This window comes from Giraffa tippelskirchi, chromosome 13, assembly GCF_054371585.1.
Source record: "Giraffa tippelskirchi isolate mGirTip1 chromosome 13, T2T-mGirTip1v1.2.pri, whole genome shotgun sequence".
Classification (NCBI taxonomy): domain Eukaryota; kingdom Metazoa; phylum Chordata; class Mammalia; order Artiodactyla; family Giraffidae; genus Giraffa; species Giraffa tippelskirchi.
Window position 1 is genome coordinate 16,665,422 of NC_137287.1, and position 21,700 is coordinate 16,687,121.

Consider the following 21,700-nt stretch of genomic DNA (forward strand, 5'->3'; position numbering starts at 1 on the left):
ACAGTTCAAAAGCATCATTTCTTCAGTGCTCAGCTTTCTTTGTGGTCCAACTCTCACATCCATACATGACTAATGGAAAAATCATAGCTTTGACTAGATGGACCTTTGTCGGCAAAGTAATGTCTCTGCTTTTTAATATGCTGTCTAGGTTGGCCATGGCTTTTCTTCCAAGGAGCAAGCGTCTTTTAATTTCATGGCTGCCGTCACCATCTGCAGTGATTTCGGCCCCCCCCAAAATAAAGTCTCTCATTGTTTCCATTGTTTCCCCGTCTATTTGCCATGAAGTGATGGGACCAGATGCCATGATCTTAGTTTTTTGAATGTTGAGTTTTAAGCCAACTTTTTCACTCTCCTCTTTCAATTTCATCAAGAGGCTCTTTAGTTCTTCTTCACTTTCTGCCATAAGGGTGTTGTCATCTGTGTATCTGAGGTTATTGGTATTTCTCCCGGCAATCTTGATTCCAGCTTTTGCTTCATCCAGCCCAGCATTTTGCATGATGTACTCTGCATATAAGTTCAATAAGCAGGGTGACAATATGCAGCCTTGATGTACTCCTTTCCCTATTTGGAACTAGTCTGTTGTTCCATGTCCAGTTCTAACTGTTGCTTTTTGACCTGCATACAGGTTTATTAAGAGGCAGGTCAGGTGGTCTGGTATTTCCATCTCTTGAAGAATTTTCCACAGTGCTTTCTTCGCCTTGCTGATTTTACTGTGACTTCTCCATTCTTGAGTTGACTTTGGTTCATCCCCGGGTGAGCTGAATTTCAGTGTCAACTAGCTTTTTCAAGAATGGTTCATGGACACTATATTCTCCAAGTGCCTTCCCATATGAGGACGTCTTTCCACTGCTTTTGTAGTTGAACATGCAGCTCACTTGCCATTTATCTTCCTGCTGCCTCCCCCGAGGAGAATCCCATGCCCCGGGTTCTGGTTCTTCCATTCATCCCTGAGGATGGGGTGGGTGCCAGCAATGCTTGGGCAGCCTGGTGGCCCCTGAGTACGGCAGGGGGGTGGGTACATGGTGGGAAGATCAGAGAGTGCCATAATTTGGAGTGAGGAACTTTGACTGCCAATTTCAGTCTAGCTGAATAGCAGATTAGTTCTCTTTTGTCCTGTGTTTGGGGGTATTTGTTACTCTAAAAATATCTGTGGCTGCTGTGTACAGCCATGCAGGCTGTACACTGCAGGACTCCAGGGAATCTCATCTGTATAAACTATCCTGTGGATGGTCCTCCCAGCATTGTGCAGGATGGGAGCCCTGCAAGCCCTGAGCTTGGAGTGGACCTAGAAGCATAGAATGCTTTTATCCCAGGGTTTTCCAGACTTCAGTTCTTCTTTTAACACCTTTTTGAATTTGTTCTTAGTCACATACTCCTGTTCTACTATGAATTTTTTTTTTATGCTCCATATTGGCTCACATTTTCCTTACATAAATGAATTTAAAAGGAGAGCTTTCAATTCCAATTGGAAATAGAAAGTCAGCATGGTTTGCCAAAAATAGAAGAAATACATACGCGCGTGTGTGTATGTGTATGCATACAAGAAAACAATGCAGTCAGATCTAACTGGGTATTTTTGCTGTTTCTCTCTTTTTAAAACAGAAGATTACAAGTGTTAGAGCCATGTTAAGGACAGGCTAGCACAAAACCAAATTTTTTTTTTTTCTGGAAGTAATCTTAAAGGGTTGGAAGGGAAAATCACTTCTCGTGATGTGACAGTGTAATTTAGCATCACATCTCCCATCATGAACCACCTGTGGGATGTGAGGCAGCATCGCCTGGTCTGATACCCCACTGGCTGCTTGAATCTCCTGGCAACATCTCCATGTGGGAATCCAACCTTTTCTTACATTCTCTCAGCTCTGGGAAGTCTGAGGGCTTTTTGGCTTGTTCGTTTTTGTTTGTTTGTTTTGTTTTGGCCGATCTTAGTTCCTTGACCAGGAATTGAACCATGGCCCCCTACAGCGGAAGTGCAGAGTCCTAACCACTGGACCACCAGGGTAACTTCTCACTACTGGGAAGTTTAATGCCACTGGGAGGGACTTTTCCAGTGGCTGGACTCTTCTTTGGTTGTGTTGGGTAGAGCTGCTCCTTGAGTCCACTGCGTTTAGCTCTGGTCCCTGGAGTCAAGCAGGAAAAAAAAAAAAAAAAATCAACTGCTTCCTACAAGTTCCATCCCTCCAAACATGATTAAAACCGAGGCCTCAGGGACTTCTCTGGCAGTCCAGCAGTTAGGACTCACTGCTCCCACTGCTCAGGGTGAAGGTTCTATCCGTGGTGGGGGAAATAAGATCCCCCAAGCAGTGCGGTGTGGCCAAATTAAAAAGGAAAAAGTGAGGCCTCTGGAATTAGATTCCCTGGGTGGGATCCTGGATCCAACCATTTACTGTCTTTGTGGGTTTGGGTAAGATACTTAACCTCGCTGGGCCTCAGTTTCTTCATCTGGTAAATGGGAACAGTAATAGTGTCTCCTTCTTATGGTTGTTATGAGAATTAGACAAAGTGGTGCTTGTGGAGATTTAGAACAGTGCCTGGCACCTAAGGCTCAGATGGTAAAGAGTCTGCCGGCAGGGCGGGAGACCTGGCTATCTTCCCTGGGTTGGGAAGATCCCCTGGAGAATGAAATAGCAACCCACTCCAGTATTCTTGCCTGGAAAATCCCATGAATGGAACCTGGCAGGCTACAGTCCATGGGGTCGCAGACGACTGAGCAACTTCACTTTTACTTTTGGCACCTAGTATGTGTTGAGGAAGGGTTGGCTACTGTTATTTTCTGTAGCCACAGAGAGTGAGGCCCCTGGCCTCTCATACCTTCTTCTGGGTTAGAAGACATAGGACTCCAGTTCCAGCTTCAGCTCAATATCTGCCTGATGACAAGGTCATAAACAAATCACGAGCCCTCCCTGGGCTTTGGTATCCATGTCTTGAAACTGAGGGTGGTGGGCTCCTTGGTCCCCAAGACCCTCCTCCCATCCCCAGCCAAGGTGGAGACTTCTGGGCTGAGGGAGCAGAGGAGAAAAATGGGGATATTAATACAAATGATTGTGGGCCATAATGTCCCTGTGTCAACCACAGGGCACCACAGGAAAACTATACATACTCTCTCCTTAATTTCCCTCTCAGAACATCGTTTTGAGGAGTGAGATAGAACAGAGAATGAAAGATATTCGATAGTATAAAACAAAAGGGCAGAAATAAGACTGAGGTATTGAGAAAAGCAGCTTTACTTTGCTTTAACCAAACCCAACATATGGGATGACATAAAAACACCACAATATTCTTTGTTTGTCAGGCTCCTTGAAAGAGGACAGTAATAATAATTGTGAACACTTGCTGAGTGCTTGTCATGCACCAGCTGTCTCGAATGTACATTTTCATTGGATCCTCAACTATGTATAAGGCAGTAACAGCTGCTATAACAAATAAGCCCCTGAGATGGCAGGGGCCTGACACAATAGCTCATGGAACACAGGTGATGCTGGTGGGTGGCAGCTCTCCTCCACACAGGGATTTGGGGATCTGGCAACTTCCATATTGTGCTTCCACCATTTCCTAGGGCCTTGGAGCCTTTTGCATCTGGGCTGAAGACGAAAGAAAAGGTATGCCTGTTTCATAAAAACCCACCTCAGGAAGTGCCATGCATCGCTTACACTCACATTTTGTAGGCAAGAACCAGTCACATGACCCCAGCAGGATGTAGGGGTGCTGGGAAATATTGTGCCTGGTGGGGCAGCCACTCTGTAGCAATAACTCCACACTATAGAAGGAGTGGAACATTTTTTGGATGGATAGCTAGCAGATTCTGTCACAGCTTATGTGGTGGAGATGACAATTACACCCATTTTACAGATGAGAAAACTAAGACCCAGAGAGTCTGGGCTGGGTCCCAGAGTTTGTAAGTGGCAGAGGCTCTATGAGTTCAAGTGTTTGTTGCTCAGTTGTGTCTGACTTTTTGCGACCCCAGGGACTGTAGCCCACCAGGCTCCTCTGTCCATGGAATTCTCCAGGCAAGGATACTGGAGTGGGTAGCTATTCCCTTCTCTAAGGGATCTTCCCAATCCAGGGATCGAACCCAGAGCTCCTGCACTGCAGGCAAATTCTTTACCATCTGAGCCACCAGGGAAGTCCTTGAGTTCATAGCTCTTGCATGTAACCACTGTGGTGTTCATCTGAAATAAGCAATTAGGTTCTTCTGGCTGTACAGTTCTTCAGAACAAATTCTTCCCTTCCATTTTTAATGGCCCCAGGTGCCCGAGAAAGGTGTGTCTGGGGGTCAGGGTGACGCACTTGTGATGCCAGGCAGGATTTTAGTTTCCAGTATTTCATCCACTTGGAGAAACGATTATCCCCAGAAAGTTGACCCATATTTTGAACTCCTGCCAGAAATCAAGGCCTGGTACCATCTGTAAGAGATAAATAAATCAAAATATCATCAGCAGATAAGTGTATGCCATCTGCTGCCCTGTCAGTTGAACTGGCAGAGGACTCCAGAGAATTCCAAGGAAGGGCTTGCCAAGGCTTTGCCGCCAGCGTGGAGAGCTAGAGGAGAAGCTTCACTTAGCATCTGCTGGCATGTTTCTTTACTTTCTGCTCCTGGTGCTGAACACCTTGAATCCAGCCCAGCGAAGGTGTGTGAATTTTCGCCCTTGCCAAACAGTTAAAATCGTTTCTCTTTGGCCACGTTTGTTGGGGGTCCAGGACTGTTTTCCTCTGCACTCCCAGCCAGTCAAAGACTCATACTATAGAGACAACTAGTGAGGCGCCCGCCCAGAGGTTGGGCTCCATGGAATCTGGGTCTCAGAACCAGAGGTAAACTCAGAACCAGCCGTGTTTGGGCATCTGGCCGGACTTCTTGAAATGTAACCCCATCTTGATGGATGCTGATTTTTCCTGGAGTCCTTTTGGAGGGCATCTAAGACTTCCCTTAGAAACAATAGATTTTTCTAGAACCTGCTTATTCACCTAGGGGCAGCACAGAGTTAGTGGCTAGATGCAGAGGATCTGTGATGGGCTATCTCCATTTGAATCCTGGCTCCACCTTCTGCTGTGTGACCTTAGACAAGTTACTCAGTCTGTCTGTGCCTCAGTTTCTTCATCTGTACAATAGGGGTGGTAGTTTGTAACACAGATTGGACCTGGCCCCTCACCCATGGGGCTCCCTCTAGATGCCCCCTCCCTACCCTGCAAGTCTCTGAAACCTCACCTTCACCATCAGATGGGACATGGAATTAAGTCACGATCCTCAGACCAGGATCTGGGGACCCAGCCAAGGACTCTGGGACCGCCCTCAGTGCCCCTTCCTCTTGCTGCTCATCTTCCCGCGGCCAAGCAGATCTGGTGCCTGCGTGTTCATACCGTGGGTGACTTGGCTGACCCTCAAGGCTCCTCATGCCTTCTGCCAGCCTTGGGCATCTGCCTCTCACCACTTCCCTGGATTGTGCTCGTGGCCCTGCCAGGCTCCTCCCACCTGCTTGGGCTGAGGCGGCACCATTACAGCCTCCTGCTTCTGGCTTGGGAAGACGTCCAGGCTCTCTCTTCTTCAGAGGAGCGCAGTGTGACTCTAACTTGGGATCCAGGGACTAAATCAAAAATAGCACTTATTTACGGAGCCAAGCATGGGGCAGGCATCTTCACACACTCCCTTCTGTTTTCATCCTTTGTGGCAAGCCTAGAGGGCAGATCGGAAAGGACTTTCATCTGGCAGCTAAGGAAAAGGCTCAGACCGGTGAAGCCACTTCTTGAGGTCACGGGGCCAGGAAGAGGCAGAGGAGGGATATGAACTCACGTCTCATGGCTTTGGAACCCAGACACCTCCGTTCACCTTTGCAGCAGGGCACCCTGGGAGCTGTGATGCATGACGGGGATGTGGGTGTCGATGCATCAAGCGGATCCCTCGCAGGTGTTGCCTGATTTAAATCCTAGCTGAAGACATCTTGTTTTATAGCTGTTACCTCGTTTAGCCCTTTAGCAACACCATGAGGCTGAAATCATCACCCTTTTCCTAGCCAAAAAACCCAACCAAATAAATGAAAACCATCGTTCCCCCAGAGTTCCCACAGCTGGCAGGGGGCAGAGCTGGGTTTTGAACTCCTGTGAAGTCAGAGCGCAGGCTTTTCACTGGGGAGCACAGCCTGCCTGGCCCCCACAGGTGCCTAGGGCACCCGCCTCCCCTGGCCTCCTCCACCATGAGCTTCTTTCTCAAGAAGATCAGACCTGGAGGAGGGACCTCAGGGTAAGATTCCTGGAATCATGCGTGTGTGGTGAGTCAGAGAGGAGGTGGCCCTGACCCACCGATTGTCTCTGGAGTGGATTCTTGGAAGACTCGTTTCTACTGTTTCTGCCGAGAACCTGTGCCAGGCACTCCCCTTGGTGGCAGGATCAGAGCACCAGCTGACAAACTGAAGAGGTTGTGTTGAGGGCAATTTCTGAGCCGCCCTCACCCTTAGCTCAGCCAGGTCCCACACACGGTGGGTCAGAAGGAGTCAGCAGCCAGAGCAGGTCAGGACCTCTTGGGTTGCGTGTTTTATTCCCGTAATGCTAAAAGTCAACAGCCCCAGTAGGATGACGCCACAGGGTTTAAGAAGAAATGACCTTTCATTTGTTTCTCTGAGCAAGGAAGCAAACCTTTCAAAGAGACATTTAGATACAAACCTCTGGGATTTGGTTCAAGATAACCCCACTAGTAGTCAAGTATAGTTGTGAGAGTTGGACCATAAAGAAGGCCAAGTGCCAAAGAGTTGATGCTTTTGAATTGTGGTGCTGGAGAAGACTCTTAAGAGTCCCTTGGACAGCAAGGAGATCAACCCAGTCAATCCTAAAGGAAATCAACCCTGAATATTCATTGGCAGGACTGATGCTGAAGCTGAAGCTCCACTACTTTGGCCACCTGATGTGAAGAGCCAACTCTGGAAAAGACCCTGATGCTGGGAAAGATTGAGGGCAGGAGGAGAAGGGGATGACAGAGGATGTGATGGTTGAATGGCATCATCAACTCAATGGACTTGAGTTTGAGCAAACTCCAGAACATAGTGAAGGACAGGGAGGCCTGGTGTGCTGCAGTCCATGGGGTTGCCCAGAGTTGGACACGACTTACCGATTGAACAACAACAACAACTCCACTAGTAGTGGGGGTGTTGGGTGCAGAGAGAAAAGACTGACCATGGAGTGACAATTTCCAAGCTGATGTGGGGACATGAGACTGCGATACTAGCCTCTCTGCTTTTGCAAAGGATAGGAACTCCCCATATTATGATGGTTAAAAAGTGTATTTCAGAGACAGTGTTGACTTGCTGGAGCCCAAACAAGCTAGTCTGGCTGTGGAATGCCCTGGGTCCCCGCCTCCTCTGTACAAGTCAGTCTCCTTCATGATGGAAAGTGCTTTGGAAAGATACAGACCTGGGTCCAGCTCCCAGTTCTCCTGCTCCCTGGCTGTGTAACCTTGGGTAGGTCACTTTGCCTGTGTGAGCCTCAGTTTCCTCATCTCTAAAGTGGGGATGAATACTGACTTCATACAGTTGTGATGTGTGCCAAGTTCTTAGCATGCTGCTTGCTCTGGACTCTTTTCGGGTCACTGGATCCTGGATCCTGGGCAACATGACAAACTCTAGCTTCTACCTGATGGTGGATAGATCTGCTATTGACAGCCCCACAGGGGCTAAGCTGTGCCGGAAGTAGAAGGGGACAGTGTCTTGGGAGGTGAAACACTGCGAATTCAGGGAGACATCCCTTAAGGGAGGGGCAGGTGGTTAATGGATAATACTTGATTCGTGGTGGGGGAGCCGGTGGACTTGAAGGCTGAGGATGGGTCAGATGTGGGGAAATGGAGGGAGAGAAGATGTTGAGATCGAGAGGTGGGAAAAGGGAGGTTATAAATCTGAACCACCAGGCAACAAGCAGCAGAAAAGGAGGGGAAATGTGGCCATCAAAAATGTCACCTCCAGGTTGATCTCCAGGCTCCAAGCCCTCTGTATCTCGGCAGCTGTGAGGCTGGGCATGCCTCTCAGATTGCCTCTTCCCTCTCAGGTGGGCCCTGGGATGCTCTAGAGCTCAGCTTCCAGTCTTACCTTAACCTGCAGGTATGTGGCCACCCCTGTAGGATTCTGTAGAGCCGCCCCCATATGGTGTAATCCTTGGAAAAGGCAGTTTGTGCAATGCTCTTCATCACTCATTCCATCACCATGTCATGTCTGGAGCACCTGTAACTGTACAGGTTATGAGGATACAGCAGCAAATGAGACACGTGGTCACGGAGCTTCCACTTGTCTCAGAGATGCTATTTGGGCACTGTTTATTTACTAATTTTAATTTTCATAGAGTTGATTTACAATGTTGTATTAATTTCTGCTGTACAGCAAGGTGATTTAGTTATACACACAGACACATATATATATGTACATTCTTTTTATATTCTTTTCCATTATGGTTTATCACAGGATGTTGAATATGGTTGTTTGTGCTGTACAGTGGAACCTTGCTGTTTATCCATTCTACATATAATAGCTCACATCTGCTAACCCCAACCTCCCACTCCATCCCTCCCCCAAACACCTGCCCCTGACACCGACCAGTTTGTTCTTTATGTCCATGAGTCTATTTCTGTTTCATAGATAGGTTCATCTGTGTCATATTTTAGATTCCATGTGTAAGTAATCTATGGTATTCGCCTTTCTTTCTGACTTACTTCACATAGGATGATAATCTCTAGTTGCATCCATGCTGCTGCAAATGGCATTATTTCATTCTTTTTTATGGCTGAGTGGTATCCATTGTATATATGCAAAACATCTTTATCCGTTCATCTGTCAACTGACATTGAGGTTGTTTCCATGCCTTGGCTAGTGCTGCTGTGATCATAGGAGTGTGTGTACCCTTCTGACTTAGTTTTGTTTGAATATATGCATCTGAATACTGTTCAGATGAGCTGGGAAACACCCTCTTTTTGTGCAAGGATTCTGAGCGCTCGATACATACACTTTAACATTAGATCAGCGGCTCCATGAGGGCGGGCACTTGCCTCCTGGTTCACTGCTGTGTCCCCAGCCCCTCGAGTGGTGCCTGACACATAGTAGGTGCTCAATAAATGTTCTCTGAGTATAATTGCATGAATATCAAACACTGGTATTGGGAACCAAAGAGAAGAATATTTTTTAGGGATCAAAATTAAGCCAAACATCCTCAAGTATCACTGCTGGTTGTGATTTGGATTCCTAGGATTGAGAGAGAGAGAGAGAGTGAAGGAGAGAGAGACAGAGAGGGGGAGCGATTTCATCTGCACTGTTGCATTGTTTCCAGAATGTTCCAGAATGTGGTCAAGCCCACAGCCCAGGCATATCTACGTGTATATATAACCCACGTAGAGGAAAAGTCCACATGCATTTCATAGAGAACCCAGACAATAAACACACAACCAAATGCATACACAAGATCATTTTAGATGGGGACTGTGGTAAGACTATGAAAGAGGGAAGCATGCAGGGTGAGGGCATGAAGGTGATGGCTAAGGAGGGGTGAGGGCCACCTTGGGTAGGGTGGCATACTGGTTGTTCGCTGTTCACCCCTCCACGTCTGTCCTCTGCCCCCTGTGCCCGGAGAGACTGCTCTACTCAGGTGCAGTGTCCCGACTCCTGCATCCTCTGGTTTCTCTTCAGTTCCAGCCAGCGGGAGGCATTGGCAGGAAATGAGAGGGCGGAAGGGGGAGAAAGCTGGGGTTGAGGCTTCCCTGGTGGTCCAGAATCTGCCTGCCAGTGCAGGAGACACGAGTTTGATCCCTGGTCCGGAAAGATCCCACATGCCGCAAGGCAACTAGGCCCGTGCACCACAACTACCAAAGCCCACTTGCTCTAGGGCCTGTGTTCTGCAGCAGGAGAAGCCACCGCAAGGAGAAGCCAGTGCACCGTAACCAAGAGTAGCCCCTGTTCGCCACAGCTAGAGAGAGCCTGAGGGCAGCAATGAAGAGCCAGTGCGGCCAAAACAATGAAGATAAATCCATTTTTAAAAAAGTTGGGGTGGTCCTCCTCCCCTGCCTCGTTCTCACCCTGTTGAGGTTTGACAGTGACCACATTCCTCTAAGGACTGTGTGGTCCCCAGATCAGCAGCATCCGCAGCCCCTGGGAATTTGTCAGAAATGCAGATTCTCAGGCCCTACCCCAGAATTTCTGGTCCTGATACTTGCTTCGGCGCGGCTAAGCTCCGAGGGGCGGGTCCTTCTCTGTGGCTTCACCTCTCTCAGACTCCTTTCCCTCCCCAGCCTCTTCAGGCTGGAGCTGAGGGCTCCCCACTGCTGCTGGTCCTTCACCCCTGTCCCCGTGTCTATGAATAGACCCTTCACTCAGCAGTCCGTGGCAAGCCCCTTCCAGGGTGCCATCTGTTTCCTGCTGGGACCCTGACTGGTCCAGATGGCCAGGATGTTAATTAATATTCCTTTAGACAGAGACTATACCCTCTAGGTTACGCAGTCCACCCAGGCTTCCCCAGTCATTGCTGGGTACTGAGATCTCATGAATTGGCTACCCTTGCATTGGGGCTGGGTTCCAAGTCCCATCCGTTGACCACGGACCTTGGAGCAAGAGGCAAGGATGAAGATCCTTGTGCTGGATGTTTCCCTTTGAGGCTATGGTGAGTCTGAGTCACTTCTTACCAGCGAAGTGCTTCCCATGAGTTTATTTCTCTGGTCCTCATGGGACTAAATATCCATTTTCTAGGTTAGTAAGAAATTCAGACTTCACATAATTCAGGTTCCCTCCCAGCCCTGGGGTGATGTGAAGCTTTCAGGACTTTTGGGAGAACCTCGGGTCTTCTTCTAGGAGAAGGAGGTCAGAGGGAATCAGAGGTGGAGGGAGTGATGGGCCAAAAGGCATCTTCAAGGGCGCACAAATGAGGCAGCTAGCAGGCAGTGTCCATGGGTTTGAGGGAAACAAAGGAAGGCGTGGGGCCAGAGGGGAACCCCTTTATCCCTGTAACTACCACTTGGCTGGACTCCTGCCTGCTGGGCGGTCCTTGCCGTGCCACCTGGTGTTGGCACTGACCCCTACGGATCCACCCTGTAATAAGCACTATAGAAACACTAGCATTCGTGATTGTCATTTTTCTAGATAGGGAAACTGAGGCACCAAAATGTTCATGTTGATGTTGCATGTCTAGTAAGTGATGGAGCCAGGCTGGAACCCAGGCGGGTCTGGCTCTATGGCCACATGCCACCAACTCCATGGTGGTGGGCCACAGGTCAGTCTTGTCTTTCCTCTCACGAAGTCCCATGTCTTCTCTGACCCCTGCGTGGAAGGTGACAATGATGACAGTCACCATCACCTAAACTCCTACTCTTTTTTCTTAAAAAAATATTTCATTTATGTATTTGTTTGGCTGTGCCAGGTCTTAGTTAACGTCATGTGGAATCTTTAGTTGCAGCACGTAGGATCTTTTTTAGTTGCAGCATGCAAAGTCTTGGTTATAGCACGTGGGATCTATTTCCCTGACCAGGGATCGAACCCGGGCCCCCTGCATTGGGAGCGTGGAGTCTTAGCCACTGGGCCACCAGGGAAGTCCCTAAGCTCTCACTCTGTTCCAGGCGTCCTAAGTTGTTTGCCCACGTTGAGTCTTTATAACACCCCTACAGGTCTGTGCCTGTTCTACAGATAGAAACTCAAGGTCCAGAAAGACTGGGAACTCATGTGACAGGAAGTGATGGAGTCAGGATTTGGGCCCAGCCCTACTGATTCCAGAGCTCAGGCCTTGGCCACCCTGCTCTCCTGCCCCATAAACACTGCTGCTTGAAGGAGTGTCCAGTGCAATAGCACCGACCGCCACTAAAATGACTTACTATTGCTTTTCTAATGCTGAAAATAGATATTTGTATTTAAAAATATATATTTAAAATAAGATATATTTATTTTTAAAATATATATAAAATAAATATGTATTTATTTTTCGCTGCGCTGGGTCTTCGTTAATGTGTGCTGGCTTTCTCTAGTTGTGGCCAGTGGGGGCTTTTCTTCTGTGTCGTATGCGGGCTTCTCATTGCTGTGGCTTCTCTTGTTTCAGAGCACAGGCTCCAGGACGTATAGGCTTCAGTTGTGGCTTAATTTCCCTGAGGCATGTGGAGTCTTCCTAGACCAGGGATTGAACCAATGTTCACTGCATTAGCAGGCAGATTCTTAACCACTGGACCACCAGGAAAGCTTCAAAAATAGATGTTTTTACAGATTAGAAGGTGAATCTTACCCTGGTTGTCTGACTAGAATCACCTGTGTGCTTTGAAAACCCACTGATGTTTAGGCCTCCTGCTGACAAATTAAATCAAAATCTCTGTGGGTGGGCTTCCCAGGACTGAGAAGCACTTACGCTGGGTAACCTTTAGGATCCTTCCTGGTAGCTCAATTGATAAAGACTCCGTCTGCAATGCAGAGTACATCATGCGAAATGACAGGCTGGATGAAGCACAAGCTGGAATCAAGATTGCCAGGAGAAATATCAATAACCTCAGATATGCAGATGACACCACCCTTATGGCAGAAAGTGAAGAAGAACTAAAGAGCCTCTTGATGAAAGTGAAAGAAGAGACTGAAAAAGTTGGCTTAAAACTCAACATTCAGAAAACTAAGATCATGGCATCCGGTCCCATCACCTCATGGCAAATAGATGGGGAAACAATGGGAACAGTGAGAGACTTCATTTTCTTGGGCTCTAAAATCACTGCAGATGGTGACTGCAGCCATGAAATTAAAAGACACTTGCTCCTTGGAAGAAAAACTATGATCAACCTAGACAGCATATTAAAAAGCAGAGACATTACTTTGCCAACAAAGGTCCGTCTAATCAAAGCTATGGTTTTTCCAGCAGTCATGTTTGGATGTGAGAGTTGGACTATAAAGAAAGCTGAGTGCTGAAGAATGATGCTTTTGAACTGTGGTATTCAAAAAGACTCTTGAGAGTCCCTTGGACTGCAAGGAGATCAAGCCAGTCAATCCTAAAGCAAATTGGTGCTGAATATTCATTGGAAGGACTGATGCTGAAGCTGAAGCTCCAATACTTTGGCCATCTGATGGGAAGAACTGACTCATTGGAAAAGACCCTGATGCTGGGAAAGATTGAAGGAAGGAGGAGAAGGGGACAACAGAGGATGAGATGGTTGGATGGCATCACTGACTCAATGGACATGAGTTTGAGCAAGCTCTGGGAGTTGGTAATGGACAGGGAGGCCTGGTGTACTGCAGTCCATGGGGTTGCAAAGAGTTGGACGCACCTGAGTGACTCAACTGAACCGAACTGAACTGCAATGCAGGAGACCTGATTTCAGTCCCTTGGTTGGGAAGATCCCCTGGAGAGGAAGATGGCAACCCACTCCAGTATTTCTTGCCTGGTTCAATCCCTGGTCTAGGAAGACCCCACATGCCTCGGGGAAATTAAGTCACAGTTGAAGCCTATGCGTCCTGGAGGCTGTGCTCTGAAACAAGATCCCATGGACAGAGGAGTCTGGTGGGCTGCAGTCCGTGGAGCTGCAAGAGTCAAACACAACTGAGAGACTAAACCACCATCATCACCAGCTTTCTGCTTCCGCGGTTCAAGGAAGGTATGCTGCCCTCTGGTGGCGGTAACAGGCCACAGCTCCATGATCTAATTGGCAAGCCTCAATGTGAACAGATAAGTGCGCTTGTCTTCAGTTTTATACCCAAACGAAATCCCTTGTTCCACATATAGACTTAATAATGATTGTAAAAAACATTAACGTTTTAAGAACTACTTCTAAAAGCAATTAGCCAATATGTTAGTTTGGTACCTTTCTCACAAATGGTTAGCTAACTTTTATCATGGAACTAAGGCTGTAGAACAAAAAAAAATCTCTTCTGAGTTTGGATTTTCGTCATTAGACTTGTTGACCATTGCTATATCCAGGCTTTCTTATATCATCACTATTATTTTTCCTTAAACCTCAGCTTTGCCCTGCACAGGCAGTGTGGGCCAATTTTGACCATCTCTGCTCAAATATCTTCTGTTTGGTATAGTCCACGTAGAGGAAATGGAAGCGTGAGAGTCATTTTATTTAGCCCCTAGAGGATTTTCCCCATGTACATGGAGCTATATTCTCGAGAGTTGCTTTCAGGACCCTGAAGCTCTGAAAATGAGAATAGATAGCTGGAAAAACTTTAGGGTGTGGAGTTTGGAGCCTATGGACCTGGGTTGAATGTGTCAGTTACTGTCTATGTGGTCTTGGGCAAGTTACTTCAGAGCCTCAGTTTGCTTGTCTCTAAAATAGGGATTCTCAGAACTACATTGCAGGCTGTTAAGGGGTTAAAGAGAAACCAAACATACTTTTACAATAAAACTACTCAAAAAATTAGGAATAGAAGAGAGTTCCGCCAATTGATAAAGAATATCTATGAAAGGAATATCTATGCGTGCGTGCTCCATCATGTCCGATTCTTTGTGAACTTTGTAGCCCGCCAAACTCCTCTGTCCATGGAATTGTATATAGTATATATACATTTTTGTATACAGTACATTATAAGAATCCACTAAAAACTACCAAAATAAATGAATTCAGCAAGATTTCCAGGTACGTGGTCAGAACAAAAGTCCATAAAATTATTTTAATTTCTTTTAGAATCAAAGAAAAGGAGAAAAATTTCGATACACTGAGTTGGGCGAAAAGTTCATTCCAGTGTTTCTGCAAGGTATTCTGGAAAAACCTGAACGAACTTTTTGGCCAACCCGAAATAATGTTAATGTATTAATCTTTAACCAGTGCATTTGTTAAAATATAATTTCTAATATAATTTTTTATTGAGGAAGAGACCCCAAAGGCAAAAGAGCCTAGGGTCCACAAAGTCTTTATGGGGCCCTTGCTGCTCGTATGAATTTGACGGTAAAAATTTTCCCTCTCTAGTTTTGAGAGGAAAAATATAATATAAAGAAAGTTTAAGGTGATGCATTCAAAATCCATGCATTCTTAGAGTGTTAGATGCTCAGTTGTGTCTGACTCTTTGTGACCCATGGACTGTGGCCTGCCGGGCTCCTCTGTCCATTGAATTCTCCAGGCAAGAATACCGGAGTAGGTTGCCATTCCCTTCTCCAGGGGTTCTTTCCTGACCCTGGGATTGAACCCAGGTCTCCTGCATTGCAAGCAGATTCTTAACCGTCTGAGCCACCAGGGAACCCTGGGAGGGGAGGAGGCAGGGATGCAGTGTGGATAGAGAGGCCAATGGAGGCCAGTCCTGGGTCCACGTGAAGGAATCGGGGCTTAATTTTGGGATGGTGTTTTGAGCAGGAGTGTGTGTTCTTGCGTGTGTGCCTGTGACATAATGTGTGGTGTGAAAATACCCCTCCAGCTGCAGTGTGGAGACTGGATCAGACAGAGGCCCAGGGAGCCCAGTGATGGCTTCTGCCCTCGTCCTGCTGGGTCTGGATGGGGTGGAGGCCGAGGAAAGGGCCACAGGGCTTTGAGGAGGTGAGAGCGACAAGGCTGGATGGATTATGCTGGGAGGTGACAGGAGGTGGCATCACAGCGGGGGCTGTCCGTTGAATTTGCATCTTTGCCATCCACATTCCTCAGGGCATTGGCCATCTGGGAATTAAGGTTAGAGAAAGAGGCTGCTCGGGTTAGACGTGCTTGGGCAGCAGCTCAGTCTGGGGCTCCTGGGATGGGGAGAGGTGAAATCCCGAAGCTCTCACTTCCTCTCATATTCTGAAAACCTTTCTTTTCTTTTTTCCCCCCAAAGGTGAAAAATGCCGCAGCTTCATTGACCTGGCCCCGGCTTCAGAGAAAGGTAGGTGTGGCCCAGCTTAGGTGTACCAGCCTCGTCCTCTGGGACACTTCCTGCAGCCCTGGGAGAGCCTTTCTGTTAGCACCCCTGGGTAGTGGCACCCCAGGAGGCCAGGATCCTGTTGCAAAGCTCTGAGTTCCTTGAGCGGTCAGAGCAGTGGGAGAGGCAGGTGGAGGGTCCTCATCTTGCCCCCTGCCACTCTCCCCACCCACAGTGAGTGTGTGGTCTTGAGAATCCTTCTACTTCTGTTACTTGTAGAGCATGCTGAGACTTTGGAGGAGGTAGGATGGGTGTGTAGAATTTGGGGTCAGGCAAGACAGCGCTGGGGGCATTGCCTCCCCGTGTAGGACTCGTCCTTGGAAGGGAGGGAAGCCAGATGTTCTGTTTCTGTCATCTCACAGGTGTGGGGAGGTCCAGCTTGATTGGACACTGGTTTTCAGAGAGGAACCATTGGTGTTCAGGGCTGGATATCAGAGATTCTGAGCCCAGTGACACTCTGATAGAATGATTGGGAGTGGGCTGCAGCTTATGTAGGGGGCAGAGTAGTCAGGATTACGTTTAGTTGAAAGTAAAGTGTTAAAGGCAATGGCAACCCACTCCAGTACTCTTGCCTGGAAAATCCCATGGACGGAGAAATCTGGTAGGCTGCAGTCCATGGGGTTTTAAGAGTCGGACACGACTGAGTGACTTCACTTTCACTTTTCACTTTCATGCCTTGGAGAAGGAAATGGCAACTCACTCCAGTGTTCTTGCCTGGAGAATCCCAGGGACAGGGGAGCCTGGTGGGCTGCGGTCTCTGGGGTCACACAGAGTCAGACACGACTGAAGTGACTTAGCAGTAGCAGCCTGAGATAAGAGACAGGTGAGGTCCAGCTGAGGAATTTACAATCAGCCCCCTGTTGACTGGTAAATAGCCAGTCTTAGCCTCTTGTAATAAGAGACTTCCCTGTAGCTCAAATGATAAAGAATCTGCCTGCAATGCAGGAGACCAGGGTTTGATCCCTGGGTCGGGAAGATCCTCTGGAGAAGGAAATGGCAACCCACTCCAGTGTTCTTGCCTGGAGAATCCCAGGATGGGGGAGCCTGGTGGGCTGCGGTCTATGGGGTTGCACAGAGTCGGACATGACTGAAGTGACTTGGCAGCAGCAACAGCAAAGTGTTAATAAGTATTAGTCGCTTAGTTGTTTCCAACTCTGTGACCCCATGGACTGAGCCCACCAGGCTCCTCTGTCCATGGGATTCTCCAGGCAAGAATACTGGAGTGGGTAGACATTCCCTTCTCCAGGGGAACTTTCCTGACCCAGGAATTGAACCCGGGTCTCCTGCATTGCAGGCAGATTCTTAACTGTCTAAGCCACCACGTGACCCCAAATAACTGGCTTCCGTGGAGAAATGTGTTTATAGCTTTTATAAAGATTTGAAATCCAGAGTGGATCTGCCCCATACAGTCCTCAGGATCCCAGCACTTGAGGGCCCTCTCCATCATCCTTTGTCCTCGTGGTCTAAGAGGGTGGTTAGAGCTCCAGCTGTCACATCTGTACTCCAGGCAACAGGATAGAGGAAGGGCAAGAAAGAACGGGCAAATCTTGCATGTCAACTGGGTTCCCAGTTGGCCCATGACATGGGCTCATTTCCTCTTTGCCAGAAGTTGATTATAGCTGCAAAGGAGTCAGGGAAATGAGGTTATAATCAGCAACCTTGGGCTCAGCTAAAAGTCAGGGGTTCTATCATTCTGGGGGGGGCAGGAGAATGGATACTGGAGGCTGTGCTGTCACAAGAACATAGGGCATGGCTGCCTCCCCACCTGCCTACCCCCCACCACCAAGGAGAACCCCTGCCAAGAGAGAACAGGTGTGCAGGTCCCTTTAGACAGCCTGGAGATTAGGAGAGGGCTCTGGCCCTGGGAGCTGGGATCGGGAAACAGGCAAGAGTTCGGTCCTATACACTGGAGTCCTATATCTGTATACATCCTATACAAATGTGGAGGGCCTTGGTAGGCACTGTTGTTGTTCAGTCACTAAGTCGTGTCTGACTCTTTTGTGACCCCGTGGACTGGAGCCCACCAGGCTCCTCTGTCCATGGGATTTCCCAGGCAAAAATGTTGGAGTGGGTTGCCATTTTCTCCTCCAGGGGATCTTCCTGACCCAGGGATTCAACCCACGTCTCCTGCATTGCAGGAGGATTCTTTACCACTGAGCCGCCAGGGAAGCCCTTGGCAAGCATGGGTCAGGGAAAATTAAGTCCAGGACATGTGGCCACTCACGCCCCCTGCTGGTGTGGCTGAGTTTGGGGTTTCCTTGCAGTGTCAGGAGGTTTAAGAGCCTGGAGGGCTGGGAGACTAACTCCTCCAAGGTGTTGGCAGAGGCAGGGTAGGCAAGGGGGTGCGTGCCATTGAGGCTGATGACATTCCTGTCTTGCACACACTGTCCCCTTGGAGAGCTCTGGCCAGGTGACAGCTGGTGAGACTGAGGGGCCTGTGACAGGGGGCCCACAGTGCCCTCAGGCCCAAGAAGAGGCTGGACTCCCTTGCTGAGCAAGCTTGTGGCCGTGGGGACTGCCTTCTCTATTTCCTTTGCTTCCCTCCCACACTCCGTACCAGCCCTTGTATTGCATCTTAGAAGTTGACACCTGCATGTGGCCATGCCTGAGGTTTTGGGCTGAGTGACTCAGACTGTGCTTCTCAAACTGAGATATTCAGAAAATACTATGAATACGGCTGCCAATAAATGACTGATATTTGATTGTTTGGATACCATGTGCTGGGCACTGGGCCATGCATGTTGAATGTATTAACTGAGAAGCCTCCCCACAACCTTGTGAAGAAGGGGCTGTCTTTCTCACCCCATGTGACAGATGAGGAAACTGAGGCTTAGAGACATTAAGCCGCTCACATCTCACATCTCATAAGGCAGGGGTCCCCACCCCCTGGGCCATGGATGGGTGCTGGTCTGTGATTAGGGACTGGGTCACAGCAGGAGGTGAGTGGCAGGTGAGTGAGCAAAGCATCATCTGTATTTATCACTGCTCCCCATCGCGCTCATTACTGCCTGAACTCCACCTTCTGTCAGATCAGCATCGGCATCATAAATGTAATGCACTTGAATCATCCAGAAACATCCCTCCCCCTGACCCTTGGTGTGTAGAAAAATTGTCTTCCACAAAATCACTTCCTGGTGCCAAAAAGGTTGGGGATTGTGTCATAAGGGGCCGAGTGCACACTCCACACCCCACCCTTGTACTGCATCTTAGAAGTTGATACCTGTAGGCAACCTCTATGATGCCCATCCCATAATCCCCAAGGCCTCGGCCTTTCTGGGTCATCTCTGCTCCAGATCTGACTTCCAGGAAGCATGACCCATGTGTTGCTGTGCAGTGGTTCAGTCATGTCTGACTCTTGGCGATCCCATGGACTGCAGCACACCAGGCTTCCCTGTCCTTCACCATCTCCTGGAGTTTGCTCAAATGCATGTCCACTGAGTTGGTGATGCCATCCAAGCATCTCATCCTTGGTCTCCCCCTTATCCTCCTGCCTTCAGTCTTTCCAGCATCAGGGTCTTTTCCAATGAATCGGCTCTTCGCATCAGGTGGCCGAAGTATTGGAGCTTCAGCTTCAGCATCAGTCCTTCCAGTGAATATTCAGGGTTGATTTCCTTTATGATTGACTGGTTTGATCTCCTTGCAGTCCGAGGGACTCTCAAGAGTCTACTCCTTGTGTGCACATGTAAATGTGTGTGCATGTTCGGTTGAGGGTGAGGGTGTACATGCATGGGCAGGTGCTTCCGTGAGAGTGTGCACATGGGTCTTGTGTGTGTGCCTGCGTGCACACTTGTGGGTGAGTGTGAGCAGGGAGGCAGGATGTGTGTGTGCACATAGGAGTGTGTGGATGTGTGTACATGGGCATATGTGTCCATGTACAGCAGCAGGTGGGTTTCTCGTGCCTCCTGCTGGGGGCATCAGATCTTTATTCCTGCTTCTTTTATGAGGACCCAGGGCCCTAGAGAAGTTGTTTGTGTTTACTAGCCTTGTGATTTTGCTTTCAGGGCTTGGCGGCCATGCTGAGGACCTTCTGTCTGTATATATGAAAGTGTTTATAAGGAGGCTGAGTGGGATGGTTTTGCAGACCAATTTTCACGGACTCGCTGCCTCTCAAGCACTTAAGGTCTCCCTCGGGGCCGGAGGGGTTTGGTTGTGGCAGCTCGGTGGCCAGTTCCCAAACCTGCTGGCCCCTCCCAGGGGCACCTGTAGGAGCATAGTGCTCCTTGACCCTCCGTGTGCTCACCGAGTCCTCACCATGTTGACTGTCAATTTCACAGATGAGGACCCTGAGCTGCAGAGAGGGAGGGATTGGTTCTGGGTCACAGCGATGTTGGAGCCCATGTGTGTTCTCTCCCTAAGCACACTCTTCTGCCAGACTGTGACTTCATCTGCTTCCCCTGTGACTTCCTGCCTGCTCTGCAAAATCCAATCATAATCATTAGTGTTAGGTGACACTAACAAGGACTGGCTTTCCTGCAGTGCTTGCCACGTGCCAGGCACTGTTCTGAGAACTTTACACCCATTGGCTCACTTAATCCCCATTTTACAGATGGAGAGACTGAGGTCTAGAGAGTTAATTGACTTGCCCAAGGTCACATAGTTAGGATGCTGGGATGTGAACCTGAGCCATCTGGCTCTTAAATGCCTGGTTCTTCTGCTGAAAAGCTAGGCCTTTCGAGCCTGTGTGTGTGTGTGTGTGTGTGTGTGTGTGTGTGTGTGTGTGGTTGAGACCCTTCTCAAACGGCCCTCATCTTTGCCATTTTCTCCAATACTCTCCTGTCTTTTCCTCCCCTACTCTCTCCCCCGGCAAAATATGTGTCTGTCATCAGTGTTTTTCCCATGGCATATTTTTGTTAGTTCTCCTGATCATTCTAGCTTTCTGCTTCACGTAGGAAATCACTTTCCATTTTAAACCAGCCTAAGGCACATCCACTTTTCATCTGGATTCCTGCCACAGTCTCTTAACGGGTTACATCTTCTTATTTTTGCCCCCTGTTTCACTGGTAGCCAGAATGATCTTTTGAAAGCATACATCATCTCATGTGGTTCCCTGTTTAAAACCCTCCTTTGGCTCCCATCTCGCTCAAAGGAAAACTCGGCATCCTCATCGTGGCCTGTGTGGTCTACGGGATCCGGCCCTGGACATACAGGAGCCCTTCTCCTGAGATCTCCCCCTGTTACCACACTTCAGTCTCCAATATCTTCTGTTGTTGCTATCCAGTCGCTAAGTCATGTCCGACTCTTTGTAACCCCATGGACTGCAGCACACCAGGCTTCCCTGTCCTTGACTGTCCATCAGCTTTCCCTCCATCTCCTATTGCTGACGATCCTTCAGCTCCAACATCTCCCACCTCTTCTCTCTCCTCCAGTCAATAGCTCTTCTTGCCTGCTCACTTGATTCCAGCCCGTGTGCCAGCTGTTGAACTGTACTTTTCAAGGTACTGTACTGTGAGATTAAACGTGCTTTATTTTCTGTGTTTGACTTTTTTGTATTATTTATGTGAAGAGTATTATAAACCTATTACAGTATAGTACTACATAGCTGCTTGTGTTAGTTGGGTACCTAGGCAAACTTTGTTGGACTTATGAACAAATTGAACTTAGGAATGTGCTTTCAGAATGAAACTCATTTGTATGTAGGGGACCTACTGTATACTTATATACCTGTATAAAATTGTAGATTGTTTTTTATATCAATACATAGAACTCGTCTTTTGGAACAACTGTGTAACAGCCCATCACATAGAAACAATTTATTTAATCAAGCCTCATAGCTGGACATTCAGATTACATCCCTAGTACTCTTTGAGAATCTTATATCATAGCTGAATAATAGCAACCTGTATACACATCTTTCTCCCTTACAAGAACGGAGCCCTCCAGGGCTCAGCCCAGTGCTGGAGCCCCAC

General features: G+C 48.2%; 1 protein-coding gene across 4 annotated transcripts in view; it reads left to right on the plus strand.

Annotated features, from left to right (window-relative positions):
• The window catches only part of GSG1L (GSG1 like), a 246,518-nt gene that overhangs the window by 68,974 nt on the left and 155,844 nt on the right, over positions 1-21,700 (plus strand). For all 4 annotated transcript variants that reach the window (XM_081553373.1, XM_081553375.1, XM_081553374.1 and 1 more), the window contains exon 2: positions 15,711-15,758. In XM_081553373.1, the coding sequence (XP_081409499.1) occupies positions 15,711-15,758 (48 nt within the window). The remainder of the gene's footprint in view (positions 1-15,710; positions 15,759-21,700) is intronic.